Source organism: Heterobasidion irregulare (assembly GCF_000320585.1).
Source record: "Heterobasidion irregulare TC 32-1 unplaced genomic scaffold scaffold_04, whole genome shotgun sequence".
Taxonomy (NCBI): domain Eukaryota; kingdom Fungi; phylum Basidiomycota; class Agaricomycetes; order Russulales; family Bondarzewiaceae; genus Heterobasidion; species Heterobasidion irregulare.
This window is the reverse complement of record NW_009258200.1, coordinates 2607181-2628778: the sequence shown is the minus strand read 5'-3', so window position 1 is coordinate 2628778 and position 21598 is coordinate 2607181. Positions and strand designations below refer to the sequence as shown.

Sequence of the window (21598 nt, the reverse complement as noted above, 5' to 3'; positions counted from 1 at the left end):
GTCAACAAGGCTTTTTATCACTCGGGGGCCTAGTACAACATCAAAACACTGCTCACCCAATTGTGCGCAACGCTCCACATCCACCTGTACCTCCTGAGATGTATGAAAATCTAGTAAAAGACGATGAAGATAACTTTCCTCAACATGCATATGAGCAGCAACATCCAATCTTAGACGGTACACATCGAGTGGATGGAAATTCCTCTCTTACTAATCCTTCGTCAAACAGGAACACCCTACAATGAGGATGGTAATGATCTCCCACCAAATACTGCTTCTTCTCCATATTCTGCACAATCCATTGGTGGTGTTCCTCCCAACAACAATGACTGGTCATCATTCAATAATTGTCCTGAGTTTGAGATGGCCAACTTTATTTACCACTGAAATCAGATGCCTGCAGATCAGATTGATGATCTCCTGGACATCATAGCTTCATCTCTTCCAGATAGCACTGATCCTCTGTTTGAGAACCATGATGACATCTACGACTGAATCAATGAAATTGCTGTTGGTGAGGTGCCTTGGCAGTGCTTCACGGCTTCATATTCAGGTGCTCTCCCAGCCATCACACCACCGTGGATGCTTGCAGACTACAATGTCTGGTTTTGTGACCTGCACGCCCTTGTGTGGAATCAACTCGCAAATGCTGACTTCAAGGATGAAGTTGACTATGCAGCAAAGCACGTTTTTAATGACAATCACAAGCATGTTGATACACTAGAGGTGGCTCTAAGTGCTGAGCACAACACCAAAACAACCTCTAATGCAAGGGTGCTGGAGCTAGTATCTGATACACAAGGAATCATTAGTGAGGATTTTAGAAATAGATGGCGCACTTGAGACGCAGCGAGGAGTGTGATATTATAGCGCCTGAACAGCTTCGGGACTGCACCAAACACCGACCGAACATTTGGTTGGTTGTGTTGGCAATTCAGTCGGTAACAAGGAGGTAGTGTTGCGATCAACAACTACATGCTTCAAGAGCCACATGGGACTCTGACAATATATGAGGGAGGATGAGGGGTATGAGCAAAGAGACAAGTACAAACACAAACAAGGCCAAACAACAAAGATGACAAGTTTTTGGGAGTCGATGAAGACAATTTTGATGGTTGAGATGAGTGCAAATGAGCTCTGAACTGTGGGGTGCAAAAGCTGGTTTATTCCAGAGTTGTATATAGGTTTTTATAGTAAACAGAGCCCCTAAGTAAAATATTAAACAAGAAATAAGAGTAGATGTTGAATGGGCGCCAAGCCCTAGTGATCAGAGAAGATAAGAAGGTAGGTGAGATGTCCATATGGGTTCTGAAGGTGACAAGTTAAAAGTTAATCAGCGATGGCAAAATCCCGATTGTTCAGGATCTGTTGCCCAAGCATAGGTAGCAGGAACAGGCATTGGAGAACCAATGAAAATCAAGAAGACGTAATGTATAACTAGGGTAGCCAAGTAATGGTGCAAGATCACGTTTGACCAACCATGTGGGAGTTGGGAAGATAAGCAATAAGGACCGGCTGACTCACGGAGGACATCGGCCGATACGGAATACTGGCTCCGATCTCGTAAACCCTTATTGTAACACTCCTGTGCAGTCATGGTAAGTACGTGAAGTGTGGGCGAACTGACCCAAGTGCTGCCAAGCATCCTTCGGTGGCTTGCTGTTGGTCAGGTAGGGACCGACTGTGTTTGGTGAAAGTCGGTATCTTCGGTCCTTGTCTAGCACTGTTCGGTGTCTCCCCAAAGCTTCCCGAATACCTCCCACGGACCCTAGCATAGGTGCATGCTTATCATCTCCTCTCTACTGAAATCCTGACTGTCCTCAGTCAGTGGTCGGTGGCTATGAGTCAGAGCAGAAAAAAAAAGTGGCATGGAAAATGTGGCAGTGTGGCACGTTACATGGGAAAAGGATCGGCAACCAGCGATGGTGTGGAAAGAATGGCTGTGGCATGTAAAGAAAGACCAGAGCTGTGTTGGCAAAGTCCTGTGGCATAGAAAATAGAGTGGAGGCATGGAAAAAAAGTAGGCACGTGGGAGAGATGTGGTAAAGGTGAATAATCAGCAAAGAGATGTTGTGGAAATGACCGGGTCGGCGCGCAAGAGAGACCAGGGCTGAGTTGGCAAAATCCTGTGGCATGGCAAATGATTAGGTGAGAAAGTGGCTAAGGTCTGGAGGGTTCCAACTCAGCGCTGGTGTGAGAGCATGTCGGCAAAGAGTGGTGGCATATATCATGGTTTCCGCCGAGTGTGGTGGCACGTGGCTTTGTCAGGTAACCCCAATCGCCTGCTGATTGTTGATTTTCCAGCGGCTAAGTCCTTTATTGCCCTCTTCCCGCTACTTTGTCTCCTCGTCCAACTCCTTTTGGCCTTCCCACCATGTCTTCCATCCTTTCTGTCCTCGAAACCAAGCTCAGGGAGTACATGCTTGCCCTTCCTGATGGCACCACCGAGTACAAAGATTATGAGGCCTGGGTGTAGGGGTTTGCCAAATGAGTGGTAAGTCGGTTCTTCCTCTTGTTTGTGCTTAGATGTTGACACCTTCGTAGGCTGTGTTCAACCAATTGGTGCATGGGCAGGAAGTGCCCGAACTCGCTGACTGGATTGCCGAGGCCGAGCGTGGCCTCAATCATATGGCCACCAACCACTAGCTAGCCTGGGGAATGCAAATCTTGCTACAGCGTGTGGTGCGCTTTGCCGCACAGCAACAAGCAGTCAAGGCACAGGCCCTGGAAGAGGAAGCTGTGCGGGTAGCCACTGCCAAACACGAGGCTGAGGAGGCTGAGGCGGCGTGCACTGCTTCTGCCCTTCAGGTGGCTGAAGAAGGTCGTCAGCGTTGCCAGGAGGCACTGGTGGAGGCAATGTTCAGTGGGTTGCTCGATGCAGAAGAGGGGGATTGTCAGATGGCTGCCCTAGAAGCCGAGTCCGTTCTTCCCCTCCCTCTCTTTCTTTGTTCTCCTTCTCCCTCTATTCCTGTCATGTCCTCCTCTCGTCCCAAGCCCTCCTTTACCCCTTTGCCTTCTCAACCTTATCCCTTGGTCACCGAGTCCGACCTCGCATCCGCAACTGCTGCCTTGCATCACATGAGCATTGACCTGGTTGCTTCACCTGCCCTGACCAATGTGAACGGCAAGCCGTTGGTGGCTGCTGTTGTTGTTGAGTTCACGCATCAACGGATGCCATCTTTCGGCCGCGTCATGCTTTTGCCAGGCCTTGGTCATGGCTGGATGTCAACGGTTTGGGCCCCAGAGGAACGGAATGGTGCCGGTAAGGTTTTCAAGGACCCCCCTAAGCTAGTATCTGGTAATTGCCTGGTGCGTCCCTTCCCTTTGCCACCTCCTGAGACTGACTGTTACGACTGCTCGTCGGTAACCCCAAGAGTAGGAGGTTCTTCCCTAGGTCACTCGTGGAGGATGTGTGGAACGATGGTCTCGGCTGTACGTGTAGCACAGGAGCCAGAAGTGTATTGCGATATAGCAATGAAGACTGTAGTAGGAAGACTACAGTGGATGAGGGTGCTGTGGTAGGAAGACCACAACGAACGAAGTAGACAGTGTGAAGACTGCCTAAGAACGAAGTACTGTGGTAGGAAGACCACAGTGAACGAAGAGAATAGACTGAAGAACCTCAGCCTACTCTATGGGCCTTTTATACTACTTTAGGAAGTAGGGCGTGAGAATACCGTATATGTATCCATAGGTATTTCTCTAAGTCGTCTCTCTCAATAACGACTACTCTTGTGTTTCTCCGTTAGTCTCCTTCCGGCCAGGAACGACTGGGAGCTCAATGCCCGATGTGTGAGTAGTTTGTAAGGCGGTGTTCCATGCCCGCTACACAATAGGCCCGTGATACTCGACCAACGATAAGGTGATCCGTTGGGAGTGGATGACCAAGGTTACTATCTGTACCTTGTTTGTACGCCTCACCTGTGAGGCCGCTTGATATTTGTGATGATCGTGTTGGTATAGACCGCCGTTAAGGCCCGACAGAACGTGATCATAACAATACCCCCTTTCTACGTCCTATTCGCCTGGTAGGACAACGCTTTTGCGCTTCATCACCACTCCATATACGATTTGCTTTCTTGATCCAAAAACGGTCTCCGGATGCGACTTCCGGGACATGACTTCGTTTTCTGGGAGGAAGACCGACTTACGTCGTTTGATCCTCTAGGAGTTTTCCATCTCCGTTGAGCTGTTTGTTTGTCGAGTCGTGAGGGTACCACACCTCCGCTCTGTGGGATGTTCTTCCTTCACCCCTCGGTTGTTGTGATCTTTCCTGGGTTCTCAAGCCAGGATGTCAGTCCGGTCGACGCCGGACAGGTGTCAAGAAAGGCGCATGGATGCGAGTGGTGTATGGATGAGTAGAAACTCTAGCATGTGGGTTCCGATTCGTGTCATCAGGTTCTTCTTCTTCCTTCTCCGAGGGCCAAACCTCAGTGTTTCCAGGATAGTCGTTATCCTCGTGATTTTTGTTGTTCCTCTTAGCGTTCAGAGGATGTCGTCCACGGGCAAGTAGGTTGATCGCTTTACCAAGGCTTAGGCCTACTTCCCCAGACTTCATCTTGACGTCCCAAGCAGTATCGCTCCCATACGGTGAGCTCATCTCCGGTGAGGTTGCAGCCATAAATCCCAAGCAGTATCGCCCCCATACAGTGGGCTCATCTCTGGTGAGTTAGTTCAACGTCCAGAGTTTGTTTGATTCACTATGCGTATTGGGTTTGAGGCAAGGATGTGAAGAGAATTAGACTTGAAAGGTGCCGTGAGGAGTAAGGAGGAGTCTGACTCCTTCTCCGGATCGGCCCGTTCGTTTGCACGAATGGACATCAAGACCACAGCTGATATATTGGTCGGGTTGCGAGATATATCCACAATAGCAGTTTAAACATCTTGCCGGACGTTTCGTAGTTTGTCGTTGTTGCGGACGAGACCTAGTTTTACGTCGTTGCGGACGACAGTAGTTTTACATCGTTGCGGATGTATTAAGGCGCCCTGCGCTGCCTTGTAGTTTACTTCTAGGTCATTTGCGGACCTTCTTCATCATCAACATGGAATATCTGTGGGGAAAGATGTTTCTGCACGCCGGACCATTCATTGGTTATGTGCATAGGGCCCTAGACCAGACTTTTATCCCGCAGGTTTCCACTGAGGCATGATGGGAACGGTTTATACTATATCAAACCGGATAACTTATACGTCTCAATATTAGGAGACCGCTCAGTTTAATGCCGTGAGGTAGGCATCCTCGCAGTTTAACACCGTGCGATAGGCGAGCTATTGTCTGACTATGTCCCTCGAGTCACGATAGGCTTTTCCTCCCGAGGATGAAGGTAGTTTAACGTCTTTTCGGACGTTGTCGACACATTCTCGTCAAGAATGATGTCGACCGATGATCCCTATACCAAAAGGGACGAATAGTTTAACGTCATCTCGGACGGTTGATGACCATGGTCTTGGTCAACAACCACAACTCCTATTCGGTAAGGAGCACGTAGTTTAACGTCATTGCGGACCAATTGACAGCATGGCGGTCAATCCACAACTCCTATACGGTAAGGAGCAAATAGTTTTCCGTCATTGCGGACGCATTGGTGTCCAGGGGATTGGACATCAATGACAACCCCTAAGTTCAGGGGCATTAGTTTAACGTCATTGCGGACGCGCGGTATCTTGTCAAGATCGCCACGCACAATCCCTATACTTGGAGGGACAAGTAGTTTAGCGTCGTTTTGGACGCGTGGGGGTAACCTTGATTTCCACCACGCACAATCCCTATGCTTAAAGGGACAAATAGTTTATCGTCATTTCGGACTAGGAGACATCCCAATATTGAGACACATCCTAAGATCCCTAGAACGAAGGGACAGTAGTTTTACATCGTTTCGGATGCCCGTAGTTTACCGTCGTTGCGGACGTCGATGCCATTGGCCTCGAACAATCCCTATGTGGAAAGGGACAATAGTTTATCGTCATCGCGGACGTTGTTTCGCCACAAATATTGTGGAAAAACAATGCCTAGTTTAACGTCATCCCGGACGCTTCGTAGTTTATCGTCATTGCGGACGATGGTGGCGGAATAGACTTATGAGTGGCCCCCTCTTGCCGTTCTTCCGCTATGTGGGCCAGACGAGAGTCGCGTGATCTAGTCCCTTCCTACTAGATCTTCAACTCGAGGCACGTGTCCTAGTTGCCTCCTGACTAGGTCTTGGAGCGGAATTTCTTGTACTTCGACTCCGAGACTAGACTGAGCGCTCCATGAAGAGATGCTTGCTCTTCCATGTCCCCAGACCCCTCGCTTGGATTTGAACCAAGACGACCCGATATTCTTTTACCAAAAAGCGAGTGAATATTGGAAGCGCTTCGACCTCTTACAGGCAGGGTTCTGCGACGCGGATCCTCCCGAAAATCCGTGCTTCACCAGAATGCAACCACGCTCCTTGGGTCAATGGTAGTTTAACGTCATCTCGGACGAGGATAGTTTTCCGTCATTTCGGACGAAGACTAGTTTAACGTCATTGCGGACCCTAGTAGTTTATAGTCATTGCGGACCAAGCCTTTGGTAGTTTTACATCGTTCCGGATGTATTTTGTGGCCTCGCATCAATTAGGAAGACTTGTGAGGTAGAGGCGGCCCGCTCTCTACATCATCTCATGCGCCAGCTGTAGGATCCCCTAATGCGGAAACGATCCTGTAAAACGGGAGATCCAAAGTGGGACGTCCCAAAACACCAGTCAGACCTTGACTGTGAGGGTTCACTTAACAAGTTGTGCATCATAATTTCTTGGCTCGGACTTGCAACCGGTTATGTATGGGCACTTCGCTGTACCAAGGCGAAGAGCCGGCTTGTCGACACCTACGAGTAGAGTATATGTCATGTAGAGGGTTCCCTAATGCGGAAAAAACCCTGTAAAACTGAGGATCCAAATGGGACGCTCGATGCATCTGTCAGATTAACTCCTTGACAGCGAGGATGTGAAAGGTTCCGCCGTAGGTCGTACGTGGAATTATGCCCGCTGTTGTCCTTGATTCGTACCATCATTTGAACCTAGGACTAAAAATGGTCAGGTACTTCCCCTGCCTTCTTATCTTTTCACAGTTTTAAGACATGCAGGTCCGATAGTTTAGACGTCATTCCGGACGCGGGGTAGTTTAACGTCTCTTTCGGATGAGGTCGTACAGTTTAACGTCTTGAGGGACGATCCTAGTTTTACGTCGTTGCGGACGATCGATAGTTTAAGGTCTTTTCGGACCCTAGTAGGGGTAGGAGTTCCTCAACTTCCTTACCCCCTTTCTCGCTCCGCGACTGCCCTTCTTTAGTAGTCATAGGGTCCTTGATACCCATCGCCCCCTTCATCAGGCCGATAATACGGATCGGCGTCGTCGTAATTTCCCGGGTCATCTAAAGCATCCCATGCATCGAGCTCGGATCAAGTCCAAGAGCGATTTCTTCTAGCCTCCGAATCAGCGCGGCGAGTTCTGCGGCTACTTCGGTTATTCTGTCCCTCGTCTGTACGAAATCGAGCACTAGGAGGAGGCGTTCCAGGCCGGTGTCGAACACTCCCGCCAGTAGTTGTTCTGCGGCGGAGGGTTGCCTGGGTTCCTTGACTTCTTCTTCCCTCATTTCTTCGATAGACGGGCGGTTCCTCCTCGTTGGTACCCCCATGGGATAAGGGAAAATTTCGTACCCGGTGAGAGGGGGACGTCGTGGGATTGCTATGTGTTGGGCGACTTTCCCGTGGCCTCGGTGAAGGGCGTTCCACGACCGTGCGCGGAGCCCTTCTTGGATTTGGTACAGCCGTGGGATGTTCTCCGGGACGTGGTACATTCCAGACGACAACACGGAAAGGGTCGGTTCTACTTGGTTGGACGGCGCCCAGTTCTCCGGTGAAGAGGAGAGCTGGAAGGAGCTCTCTGTTGACATACTGGGAGAATTCATCGGGATGGATGAGGAGAGCTCGTGGTCGTCCGTCGTTGTGTTCATACCAAGAGGCGGTGTCAGGGTCTGTTTGGAGGGCAAGTCCTCTGATCTGGAGACTGGCACTAGCCAGTCGTCGAGGTATGTCGCTATGCTCATTCCCGGGTTGCCCTGCAGCGAAGTTAGCGAGTCGTTGTAGGGCCATGGCTGTGGCCATTTGTATTACCGCGGAGATAGTGCTTTGCTGGAGGAGCGCATCCGCGTGTCGCTCCAATTCTCCGGCGTGAGGATTTGCACCAAGGGTAGTTCTTCCCATGGAGCGGGGAATCTGTCCACCAGTTGGTACTGGCGGAGGTGTAACTCCCTGTATAGCTGGTATCGAGTTAATTTCTCCATGGCTTGGGAGTTGAGCTGCTGTTCTTGCTCGTAGTCCCGAGGGACCTGCAGCTCCAACGTTCGCCGCAATTGTAGCAGGAGGTGGAACTCCTATTGGTACTTCGTCAGAGCCCGGTGGGTTTCTGTCATCAGGGTTTTCATTCCGTGATGCATCTCGTGGGGGCCCCTGGGATGACGGTCGGCGAGTTCTTTCCCTTTCTTTGAACTTGGCGTAGTCCTCGGTGTCGTCATCTGAGAAGTTATTGAGGTGTGGAGTGAGGGTGACGACGGCGGGCGCTGGATGGTGAGGGCTGGTTCCTCTATCAATTCGTCCAGCATTGCTTGGGTGAGGACTGGTTCCTCTATCCACTCGTCCGATGTCTGGATTGGACACCATAAGGACGACATTGGGGGAGGAGTTTCTGGATGGTGATGAAGCATCGTGGTCTTCGTGAAGGAGCATTTGAGTGAAGGAGAGGGAGCTTGAGAGAAAAGTGGGAGAAGATGTGGGAGGATGGTCTGTTTAGAGCTCTCTGAACGCTCTTTTATAGACTTTTCTTTCCGCTTTTCAGGGTGCTCCTGTTAGGACCGCGTCCTAACACGTGCTTGGCACGTGGACTGAAGGGGAAGTCAGGTGTTTCTTTGGACCCGAACTGTTAACGACTAGGACTGTGACTTGACACGCGTCTAGGCACGTGACTCAGGACATGGTCATGAGCTACGCACATGACTCGGACTCGGGCTGTTTATCATTTACATGCTGACGCATGAACGCTTACCTGTTATGATCTCCTTTCTATTGTGCTTACTGATGCCGATCATGATCGGTTCCTGATTGCTTATTGATGCGGACAGACATTTGATATACTTACTATACATGGTTACATCGAAGAGCCGCGGAGTACGAACAATGACTGCGGCTTACATGCATCGATCGTTGATAGTACTTAGCGTTTAGAAGCACGGACCATATGTCCGCCCCGCCCTAAATAGCCCTGTACTATATATAGGAGAGCTGAGCTTCTCAGAAGCCTCAGCTCGTTCACTTTGTATACATCTTGATCTCAGCACTGCGCCCGGCGTCTGGCTACCTTCAGCTCACGCTTCGCGATCTCTGTCAGATCTAAAGAACCATACTCAGTCTGACGAAGCACTGGATTCGTCTCATCGCTCTTATCATTCTCTACCGCCTGCAACCTACCAAGGACTCGCCGCATATCGAGTCATCCGTTGGGATCCCTCCGAAGTCATCTGTTGTATCGGAGAGGACTTGTTCGTACCAGACGAACACCGCCACGTGATCAATCAGCATCTCCTTCGACTCTTCGAGGAGAAGATCAATACAGACCAGCCTTTCTTGGAACAAGCCCAAAGACGAGCTGTCGTCTTTATCCGTTGGGCCATCACAATCAGCTTTAGCCCAGGGAACCCCTCTTAGTGCATCACGTGCACGTGACTAAGCCTAGCCGGCTTAACACTTGAACGAGCTCTTTATTCCCTGCCCTGAAGAGCAAACTGGAACAATACCGAATACAGTCACTAGCAGCAGCCGCACAACAACTGCTAGAAGAGAGAAATCGCAGCAGCATTTTAGCAACCAGGATTAACCAAACACCCCGCGAAGGAACGCCCAAGTTAACAGAAACCAGCACCCACATCAGATACTCGGCAACCGGAAGAGTATACGCAGGAGTAGCCTTATATCGGCTACAACAGATACAAGATTACTTCTTCATCGGAAGAATCGGATTCCCCTTTTTGGGGCTTTGCTTCACCAACGAACCCAGAACACCAGTCTCCGCAGTGGGAGATCCAGGACTCAACTTTATTCACACCAAGAATACCGTTGACATCAACGACGGAAGACCAGGAAACTTCCCAGCAGAACACATCGCAGCACTTAGGAAGCACATCACCAAGGACATCGATTCAGGAGGAATTAGACAGGAATTACTTGAGAACAGTCACCGAAGAAACGAATACACAATCTTCATCTTTTGGACCTACACCATCCCGAACTAGGACACGCTGGATCCTATTGGATACTCATCCCATCGAACAGAAATCATTGGAACCATATCAGTTGTCAGACGAGGAGAGTTCGCCCACAAAACTTATCATTTCAGAAACGTCATCGCCGGACAAACCTTTGACGAGATCCTTACACTCTTGGACCAGATCAACAACGGGATTAACGAAATTATCAGAAGAGAACCTACACTCCAAGAAGGACTTAGGGCCGGAAGAAGACACGAAATCCCCTTCTTCTTCGCAGAATAAACAATTGAGCCAACAGTACCAAAAGGATACCCGCCCCCGTACCACAATAACCCGATCTACATCTTCGAACATCTACCCGAGGACGTCGACCCAGACACCGTTTATTGCGACGAAGAGAACAGACACTTCTACATCGGAGGAATCCTCACCGGATTCTACACAGGAAGCGGGAAGGAAGAATTTTACAAAAGACCCTTCCTCGGAAAGGAAATCCACGCCACACCCGAATTACAGACCACTAAGCTTGCAATCGTCGCAGCAGAGCTCAGAAGAATCAAGCCTAAATCACCGACAAGTCGGAATCGTAACTCACCGAAACCACACGTTTATAACGTACCCAGGGAAGCAACCAGTGGAAGTCGAATCTCTCGAAGAAACACGCCCGTTACATCCCCGATACAAGAAACCTCTCCCCAAGCAAGTTTCCGAACCCCTTCACCGGACGAAAGTACCCGGGAGGAGCATACTCAAGAACCAGATACAGGTGGAGAGCCTCCTGACGATCACCAGTCCCCGTCCAGTGAGATGTCGACAAATCCTAGAAATCCTGAGTCCAAGGGACCGGCTATGGCCAAGCCCACGCCCTTCGATGGAAACAGAAAACGAACAGAGCAGTTCCTCCACAAAATCGACCTAATGATCCTCGCCAGGAAATACGATTTCCCGGACGAATTTACAAAGATAGCATACACGTTATCCTATATGAAAGGAGGATCAGCCGGAATATGGTCAAGGAACTTTACTAAAGCCAGAAACACGAACAACGATTGGGACCTCTATGCATGGAAACCCATTACAGGAATGACCTCAGTCCGCCAGAAGATTTCAACGGACTTCGAGGAATTTGACAAAACAGCAGATGCCAGAGACAAACTGGCTAGGATCAACCAAGGAAAGGAATCCTTTAACACGTACCTCCAACTGTTCGAGCAAATTGCCGAACTAGCAGGGGTTGATCTTGAAACCAAGAAGACGCACTTCCTGCGGGGCCTAAAATGGGAATTGGCCCGAGGAATTTATCAGGACCCAGCAGCACAGACGACCTGGGATGAACTAGTGGCCAAGGCCAAAAGACACGAAACAATGCGCATAGAAGAAATGCGAGCACGGGACCTTAGGCAAGGGAAATACCAAGTTTTCACCCCAACAAATTATTATTCGAACTTCGCCCCGACCCCACGTCAAGAAAGGGAATCCCAATATGTCCCTATGGACGTGGATGCAGCAGAATTGGAAGTTGAGGCTATCCGCTTTAAGAAGCTTACGCCGGAAGAAAGGAACCGGCTCACCAAAGAAGGAAAGTGCTTCTACTGCAAGAAGCCCGGGCACATGGCGCGTGGATGCCCCTCTCGACCCAAAAGAAGATTCTATCCCCCTTCAAGAGGAAGGTTCATCCCGCGGTCCCGCACTATGAGGGCCATGGAAGCAGGAGAAGAGGAAGATGAAGAATATCCGGAAGAAAGCAGACCAGGAGTGGCCCACGTCAAACAAATGATGATGGGACTCAACCCAGACGAAATTGCTGAAGTACGCGCTTACAGTGAATCAAAGGATTTTTAAGATCTCTTCCACCGGCAGCGGGTGTGAAGAGTAGGATTCTTGCAGGAAATAGGTACGCTCCGCTGGCCAGCAACGACGCTGACCAAGAGCATGGACACCCAGAAATATTGTATCTCTCCGAAATGAAAACACATGGTGCACCATCACTTCGGATCGAGACAGAACTCATAGGCAAGAATCGAAAAGCTGCTACACAAGCTCTGGTCGACAGCGGAGCAACAGGAATATTCATGCATCCCAAATTCGTGGAAAAGCATCGAATCTACACGAGAAAAACACCCCACCCCATTCCAGTCAATACGGTCCAAAACACGGAATTTAAAGGAGGACCGATCACGAGATTCGCAGAACTAAAACTACAAGTTCTAGGCGAACAAGGGGGAACACACACCGAATCAGCAAAATTCTATATAGCCGAAATCGGGAAAGAAGACGTCATTTTAGGAACCGACTGGTTGTTGGAACACAACCCAGAAGTCGATTGGCACGCATATGGATTACACTTTACTAGGTGCCCACCGTCCTGCAAAATCACAGGAGGACCAGTCAAGGCAAAAAGGGCCTTTAGGAAATCAGGACGTCAGGAACCAGAAATACGGCGCATGGTGATAGTACCACGAGAGCGTGACTACTCAATCCCATTGCAGAAGCCAGGGAAAGGACAGCTAGGCCGGAAAGTGGGAAACACTACAGTACCACATCCGCGGATAATACCTAAAATCCGGGGCTCGCAACCCAAAGGAACGAAACTGGAGTACTACCTCAGGACCCAAGCCAAACATTACACGGCACCAACGTGGGCCGAAGAGGAGACTCAAGAAGGTGGTGGACCACTATCGGCTCTACCTTCTACGGATCTAGACGAAGATGGAGTATACCTCGTCAGATGCCTGGATACTGGGCAGCTAGAAGCCCTGGAATTATACAACGACAGCGAAGAAGGATACGACATCCATTGCATGGAAACCTCCACCGCCAATACACCGGCACGTAAAGCGGAACCTACCAAAGCAGCGGTAGGCAAACAAACAAAGCACACCAATTCGCAGAAATTGGCAGAAGAAGCCTCGAAAGGAAAACCTGAACTATCCTTCGAGGAAATCGTACCCAAAGAGTACTGGAATTATAGGAAGGTTTTTGAAGGACGAAAACCTGGGAAACTACCTCCCAAACGACCATGGGATCACAGGATAGAACTCAAAGACAATTTGGAACACTCGCTTAGGCCAAAACTTTATAGCCTCAGTCCAATGGAGCAAGAAGAGCTCAAGAAATTCATAAACGACAGTCTCAAGAAAGGATTCATTAGAGAATCCAAATCGCACATGGCATCACCATTCTTCTTTATCAAGAAGAAAAATGGAAAACTACGGCCGGTAATGGACTACCGGAAGCTTAACGAAATAACAATCAAGAACAAGTACCCTCTACCAATTATTCAAGAACTACTGGATCTCTTGACGGAGGCGGAATACTTTTCGCTGGTAGACATCGACACAGGATACAACAACGTACTCATCGATGAAAAGGATGTCCACAAGGCAGCATTTGTAACAAATCTAGGAATGTACGAACCACTGGTCATGTACTTTGGACTCACCAACTCGCCGGCGACATTCCAAACCATGATGAACTCGCTCTTCAAGGACCTCATTTATAAAGGAAGAGTGGCCATTTATATGGACGATATTTTGGTGTTCTCAAAGACTATGGACAAACACATCAAGACAATGAAACAGGTTTTACAGATATTGCAGGATAACGACTTATACCTGCAACCCTCGAAGTGTCATTTTCATAAAAAGAAAATCGACTATCTGGGATACGTTATATCCCATGGACATCTGGAAATGGACCCAATCAAGGTGGCCGGTATCACGGACTGGCCCACACCGACCAAAGTCAAGGAGGTCCAATCATTTTTAGGATTCTGCAACTTTTATCGCAGATTTATCAAGGATTACTCGAAGATAGCTAGGCCGCTGATGAGCATGCACCCGCGCTAGGGTCCGAGGGAGGGATTCGGGAAGCTTTGGGGAAATACCGAACAGTGCTAGACAAGTACCGAAGTCGCCGACTTTTACCGAACACGGTCGGTCCCTACCCGACCGACGACAAGCCACCGAAGGACGATTCGGCAGCACTTGGGTCAGTTCGCCCACACTTCACGTACTTACCATGACCGCACAGGAGGGTTACGATAGGTGTGTACGAGATCGGAGCCAGTATTCCGTATCGGCCGATGTCCTCCGTGAGTCGGTCGGTCCTTATCGTTTATCTTCCCGACTTCTGCATGGTCGGTCAAACACGATCTTGCACCATTACTTGGCCACCCTGGTCGTACGATACCTCTTCTTTATTTTTCATTGGTTCTCCAACGCCTGTTCCGTCTACCTACGCTCGGGCGATGGATCCCGAACGTTCGGGATTTCGCCATCGCTGATTAACTTTTACCTTATCACCTTCGGAACCCATATGGACATCTCACCTACCTTCTTATCTTCTCTGATCGCTAAGGCTTGGCGCCCATTCGACATCTACTCTCATTTCTTGTTTAATATTTTACTTAGAGGCTCTGTTTACTATAAAAACCTACATACAACTCTGGAATAAACCAGCTTTCGCACCCCACAGTTCAGAGCTCATTCGCACTCGTCTCAACCATCGAAATCGTCTTCATCGACTCCCGAAAACTTGTCATCCTCGTCGTTTGGCCTCATTCGCGTTCGTACTCGTCACTTCGCTCGTACCCCCCATCCTCCCTCGTATATTGTCAGAGTCCCGTGTGGCTCTTGAAGCACGTAGTTGTCGGTCGCGACACTACCTCCTCGTTACCGACCGAATCGCCGACACGACCGACCGAACGTTCGGTCGGTGTTCGGTGCAGTCCCGAAACCGTTCGGGCGCTATAATCTCCACTCCTCGCTGCTTCTCAAGTGCGCCGTCGATTTCTAAAGTCATCACTAACGATTCCTTGTGTAACAGAAACTAGCTCCAGCACCCCCTGCATTAGAGGTTGTTTTAGTGTTGTGCTCGGCACTTAGAGCCACCTCTAGCGTATCACCGCTATTCGAGTTAACACAGAAGGAACATAGCTGGGACTGGACAGCAGCATGCGAAGAAGCATTCCAAGCACTCAAGAAGATATTCGTATCAACCCCAGTACTAGTCATGCCGGAAACTAGGAACCCCTTCCGCATCGAATGCGATGCATCAGATTTTGCCACAGGAGCAGTATTATCACAAGTCGCCCCAGATGGAAAATGGCACCCTTGCGCCTATATTTCCAAATCACTCTCACCCACAGAACGCAACTATCCTATCTATGACAAAGAGTTGCTAGCGGTCGTTCGAGCCTTTGAAGCTTGGCGACATTACTTGGAGGGCGCCGAGAACCCAGTAGATGTCTGGACGGACCACAAGAACCTAGAATGGTTCAGATCAAGTCAAAAGTTGAACCGTCGGCAAGCAAGATGGTCGTTATTCCTCTCGCGTTTCGACTACAAGTTAACACACAAGGCGGGAGTCACCAATAAATCCGACGGTCTGTCACGGCGTCCAGACCATAAAGAGGGGGTGGAATTTGACAATTCAGGCGAAACACTCTTGGAACCCAAACTTTTCAATCAAACACAGGAAAAGGGGCGGAGACCTTTTGCAAACATAAACGCAATTACCACGAAGGAAGAACTAGACCCCCACGAGATATGGCACATCAGAGCCACAGGAAGAGGAGGCGTCACAATCATCGACGAAGACCTCAAAAATCGAATTATAGCAGCAAACCAGAAGGACAGGTGGCTAATCGAGACTTTAGCCAAAATCCAAGAACTAGGCCCAAGAAGCATGAAGAAAGGCCTACAGGAATGGAACGAGGAAGACGGACTCGTCCTACACAGAGGAAAAATCTATGTTCCTCAAGACGAACAACTACGCAGAGAAATAATCAAGTTGAACCATGACAACCTAGCAGCAGGACATCCAGGACAAAGAGGGACGTTAGCCTCAGTAGGACAAGAATTCACTTGGCCCGGAATATCGAACACAATCCACCAATACGTGGAAGGATGCGCAACCTGCCAGTCTACCAAAAACGATACACACCCGACAATGGTTCCTCTCCAACCAACGGAGATTCCAGACCGACCATTTGGAACAATCACTATGGATTTTATTACAGATCTACCCCAGTCAAAAGGATTTGACTCACTCCATGTGGTAACAGACAGATTCACGAAGGCAGCCATAATCACCCCATGTCTAAAGAACATCGACTCAGACGGAACTGCCCAAATATTACTAGACCACACCTGGAGAAGATATGGACTACCCGACAAGATCATATCGGATAGAGGAACACAATTCGCGTCAAAAGTAGCACAAGCGCTACTCAAGGAACTAGGAATCAAATCAGCGCTCAGCACAGCATATCATCCACAAACAGATGGCGCCACGGAAAGAATGAACCAAGAACTGGAGCAATATCTCAGAGCATTTTGCAACTCGTCACAGGACGACTGGGCCGACCTCATTCCCTATGCGGAATATGCCCATAACGTACACCAACACTCAGCCACGAAGAAGTCACCATTCGAACTTCTACATGGATACCAACCAAGAGCGTATCCAGCCATTATAGGAAACACGAACGTCCCCACCGCCGACGCGCGACTTGAAGCTCTGCAACGTGCTAGGAAGGAAGCGCAAGCCAGCCTCGAAATCGCAGCCGAAGCCATGAGGATACAGCATGACCGTTTTGGAACGGAGTTACCGCCCTTCAAGAAAGGAGACCAAGTATGGTTAGACGGAAAGCACATCCACACAGATCACCCCTCGGAGAAACTAAGACCCAAACGATTTGGGCCGTTCGAGATCATTGACACTATCGGAACAGTCAATTTCAAGCTGAAACTGCCCAACAGCTGGCAGCGCATTCACGACGTCTTCCATGCTAGTCGACTCACGCCCTACAAGGAGAATACAACATATGGACCCAACTACCCCAAACCAGCACCAGACCTGATAGCGGGGCAAGAAGAATTCGAAGTCGAAAGGATCATCGGAGCTCGACGCTTCGGTAGATGGAAGACTCTACAGTACCTGATCAAATGGAAGGGCTATCCAGAATCGGATAACTCTTGGGAATCAGCAGCAAACGTCACCAATGCCAAGGAAGCCATCGCAGAGTTCTATAAACGACATCCCTCCGCGGTCAAAGGAATGGAAGCATCGATCTTAGCATTAACGATCGAACTGGAATACAATCGAGCAGTTGAAGAAGATCAGATCAAGAAGCAGCTCGGAAAGCATCCTATCGGAAAGAAGCTTCTCGCCACAGGAGCGGGAATTCCCCAAATCAAAGAAGCACTAAACGATCGGCTCAAAGAGGATCAAATCAAGAGGAAGCTATTGGAACTCCCCATCGGAAGAAAACTTATGGATAAAGGATGCAGCATACAACAAATTCAGAAAGCAGCACGAGAACTGGATCAGAAGTCCAAGAACGACCAATTCAGGAAGAAACTCACGGGTCGACTCATTGGGAAAGAACTTATCGACAGGGGATTCAAGCCATCCCAAATCAAAGAAGCCGCAGACGTCCAGCTAATGACGTTAAAAGAAGCAAGCATCAAGAAGAAACTCCAAGGCCACCCAATCGGGAAGAAACTTCTTGCTGCAGGATTCGAAACATCCGAAATTATGAAAGCAGCAGCGGAACGAGACGAGGAGCTAAAAAAGGAAGCCAAGCTCAAGGAGAAACTCCAGAATCACCCCATAGGGAAGAAACTTCTATCCACAGGATTGGCGATCCCTCGGATCATGGAAGAAGTCAACAAACGATTCGCTCGATTGACGAAGCGACAGACTACAGTATCAGCAGATCGTCAAGAAGCACAGATGAAGGAACTCGATCAAGAATCCTCACGGACATCCACTACAAGCAAACGATCGAGCAACCCTAATCGGGAACGAACGGACTCACACGTCAGGAATCAGAAGGCAACCACGGACACTTCTCCAAGCAAGACCTATTCGGAACGGTCGTGGACGAAGCCACAGAGCAAACCCTCAGACAGCGCAAATTGGCGCACTCAGGCATACCAGGAACTGCAAAGGCAGACAAATCGTGGTTTGGCATGGCCAAACAAACGACGGTGATCCGAGCAGGAACCACCACAACAAACAAAGTCCAAAACACAATCCTCGCCTGGAACGCTGTCATTATGATGCTCGAACCTACACTGCACCACCGTCCTTACTCGCTCAAACAAGAAGGAAAGGAATCTATAAAGGAACGCTTGTCGAGACCCAAAACTCTCCCCAACTTCCCCACCAAACCTTTCCTCTACTTTGATATGTCTTCCTCCACGCTCTTCCCTCTCCTCAACGGCACCCACCATTTGTCCCCACTCGCCCTCCCGGTGCCGGAACCCTTTTCACACCTCCCCATGACCGACATCCACAACGCCCTCCCTTACCCTTACGCCGACCCCTTCCCCGGAAACCGGCTCCCTCCCATCCCCGATTTCGATGACACAGGACGACCCATCTCTCGACCTGGCAGTCCGCCGTACAACCCTGAACAGGCAGCACAAGAGCACGAGGCGCATCGCTCATTGGACGCATCATCGCCACGAACTGGATCACCATCAGACTGGATAAACCATGTTCGTGAGGTGGAAAGAACAGGGGCCGCAGCCCACTCGCCTTCTCCTCCGGCTAGCGACTGGCAGAACGGTGCTCGCGCTTCGGAACGAGTCTGGCCCCCACTCCTCGACCCCTCACCCTCTCCCCCTCCTCTCGTCCTGCCACCACCAGCCACTGATACTCGACTTTGCTGGGAATGCGATCGACCGGGACATCTCATTGCCAATTGTCCCATCACTCGTATCCGCCATCGTTCCGACATCACAGCGCGTAATTTCATACGCGACTACGATGCGTACGGTGAGATCGTCGAACTCCTCTCAACGCAGCTGGCCCATGTGGCAGAGAACTATGGGTATTACTGGCACGTTCGGAACAGGATGATTGACGACGCCAACTGGGAAGGGCACCCGACACGTCATGCCCCTGTCATGGACCCCGACCACTTCATGACACTCCCCCTCCTCGATCATGATAACGTCACGAGCCAACGACGAGTGTAAAAGGGGGGGTAGTGTTAGGACCGCGTCCTAACACGTGCTTGGCACGTGGACTGAAGGGGAAGTCAGGTGTTTCTTTGGACCCGAACTGTTAACGACTAGGACTGTGACTTGACACGCGTCTAGGCACGTGACTCAGGACATGGTCATGAGCTACGCACATGACTCGGACTCGGGCTGTTTATCATTTACATGCTGACGCATGAACGCTTACCTGTTATGATCTCCTTTCTATTGTGCTTACTGATGCCGATCATGATCGGTTCCTGATTGCTTATTGATGCGGACAGACATTTGATATACTTACTATACATGGTTACATCGAAGAGCCACGGAGTACGAACAATGACTGCGGCTTACATGCATCGATCGTTGATAGTACTTAGCGTTTAGAAGCACGGACCATATGTCCGCCCCACCCTAAATAGCCCTGTACTATATATAGGAGAGCTGAGCTTCTCAGAAGCCTCAGCTCGTTCACTTTGTATACATCTTGATCTCAGCACTGCGCCCGGCGTCTGGCTACCTTCAGCTCACGCTTCGCGATCTCTGTCAGATCTAAAGAACCATACTCAGTCTGACGAAGCACTGGATTTGTCTCATCGCTCTTATCATTCTCTACCGCCTGCAACCTACCAAGGACTCGCCGCATATCGAGTCATCCGTTGGGATCCCTCCGAAGTCATCTGTTGTATCGGAGAGGACTTGTTCGTACCAGACGAACACCGCCACGTGATCAATCAGCATCTCCTTCGACTCTTCGAGGAGAAGATCAATACAGACCAGCCTTTCTTGGAACAAGCCCAAAGACGAGCTGTCGTCTTTATCCGTTGGGCCATCACAATCAGCTTTAGCCCAGGGAACCCCTCTTAGTGCATCACGTGCACGTGACTAAGCCTAGCCGGCTTAACAGCTCCCGGACGAGGTTTATCAGGGTATTGGTCATGAAACTCCTTCATAGCTTCTTCCGCTGTTCCTTTTAGGAGAGTGTAGGGTTCCCAGGTGTTGTCTGCCTCGGGATATCCCATCCATTTGACCAAATATTTGGTTCCCCGTCCTTGTTTCTTTGAGTCCACGATCATTTCTACTTCATAATGTTCTTCATCGTTTAATATCTCCGGCAATGGTCTGGCGAAGTTTTCTCCGTGTGCCTCGGTTTCCCTATACTTGGTTAGCGTTGCGGCGTGGAACACCGGGTGGATTCTCCATTGTTGGGGAATTTGAAGTTTGTATGCCAGGGTTCCTATTTTTGCCAATATTTTAAAGGGGCCATACCTCCTAGGGGCGAGCTTGAACTTTGGATGGGTTGTCCGGATATAGGTTCCTTCTAGCCATACTTGGTCTCCTTCTTTCCATTGAGGGAGTTTCCTGTGGAGATCCCGGTCCTTGGCGTAATTGCTGGCTATTTGTAGGCTGGCTGCGGCTTCTTCCTGGACTTCTGTGATCACCTTAATGCGTTCAGCTACCGCAGGTACCTTTGTCTCCAGCGCAGTGTCGGCTGAATAAGGGGGATTGAACCCATATAGCACTTCGAAAGGAGATTTTCCGGTGGTTGAATGTTTCCGCGTGTTGTGCGAGAATTCGGCAAACGGCAAAAGGTCTACCCAGTTATCTTGGTGGTAGTTGCAGAACGTTCTCAGGAACTGTTCAATCTCCTGGTTTACTCGTTCTGTTTCTCCGTCCGTCTGGGGATGATAAGCCGTGCTGAGAGCGGCGGTGATTCCTAGCCGTTTCCAGAGTTCTCGGGTGAACTTGGCCGCAAATTGAGGGCCGCGATCGGATACTATTTTGGTCGGCAACCCATGTCGACTGAAAACGTTGTTCTGGAAAAGCACGGTTGTTTCTTCTGCCGTGATCGTTTTCTTGCATGGGGTGATGACTATGCCTTTGGACAGACCTTGGTCCACTACCACGTTGATTGAGTCGAAACCCTTGCTTTCGGGTAGGTCCGTGACGAAGTCTGTCGAGATGAAACGCCAGGGGACGTTGGTGGTTTCCAAAGGGTGGATAGGAGGGTGCGTCTTGTGTATCAGATTCTTGGTTGATTGGCATATCGCACATCCGTCCACGTATTCATGGATGAACCTTGTCATGTTTTGCCACCAGTAGTATCGTTGTACCATTTCCAACGTTTTTGTTCTCCCCGGGTGTCCTACCGCGGGTGCGTCGTGATGCGTTTTGACAATAAGTCTTCGTATGGCATCGTCTTTTGGGACACATATGTGGCCATTTCGTCTGGTGATTCCGTCTTCGTGTGTCCAGTGTCCTAGTAATCCTCTCATTCCTTGTGGCCCTACTCGCAAGAGCTTGGCGAGGGCTACCCTTG

At 49.7% G+C, this 21598-nt stretch overlaps 5 protein-coding genes across 5 annotated transcripts; 4 read left to right on the top strand and 1 right to left on the bottom strand.

Moving 5' to 3' along the window:
• Window positions 1-2374: 2374 nt before the first annotated feature.
• On the top strand, window positions 2375-3522 carry HETIRDRAFT_426654 (uncharacterized protein; the record flags this gene model as incomplete). The annotated part of the gene is made up of 2 exons (XM_009547338.1): window positions 2375-2470; window positions 2677-3522. 2 exons carry the CDS (start codon window positions 2375-2377, stop codon window positions 3520-3522), a joined length of 942 nt encoding a protein of 313 aa, XP_009545633.1.
• A 3899-nt stretch (window positions 3523-7421) lies between these two features.
• On the bottom strand, window positions 7422-8747 carry HETIRDRAFT_165656 (uncharacterized protein; the record flags this gene model as incomplete). Its single annotated transcript, XM_009547337.1, has 1 exon — window positions 7422-8747. One exon carries the CDS (start codon window positions 8745-8747, stop codon window positions 7422-7424), a length of 1326 nt encoding a protein of 441 aa, XP_009545632.1.
• A 2342-nt stretch (window positions 8748-11089) lies between these two features.
• HETIRDRAFT_316098 (uncharacterized protein) lies at window positions 11090-12124 on the top strand (the record flags this gene model as incomplete). The annotated part of the gene is made up of 1 exon (XM_009547336.1): window positions 11090-12124. One exon carries the CDS (start codon window positions 11090-11092, stop codon window positions 12122-12124), a length of 1035 nt encoding a protein of 344 aa, XP_009545631.1.
• A 5220-nt stretch (window positions 12125-17344) lies between these two features.
• Window positions 17345-18283, top strand: HETIRDRAFT_426651 (uncharacterized protein; the record flags this gene model as incomplete). Its single annotated transcript, XM_009547335.1, has 1 exon — window positions 17345-18283. One exon carries the CDS (start codon window positions 17345-17347, stop codon window positions 18281-18283), a length of 939 nt encoding a protein of 312 aa, XP_009545630.1.
• Window positions 18284-18348: 65 nt separating this feature from the next.
• Window positions 18349-19275, top strand: HETIRDRAFT_315317 (uncharacterized protein; the record flags this gene model as incomplete). The annotated part of the gene is made up of 1 exon (XM_009547334.1): window positions 18349-19275. The coding sequence occupies one exon, from the start codon at window positions 18349-18351 to the stop codon at window positions 19273-19275; it is 927 nt and encodes a 308-aa protein (XP_009545629.1).
• Window positions 19276-21598: the final 2323 nt, after the last annotated feature.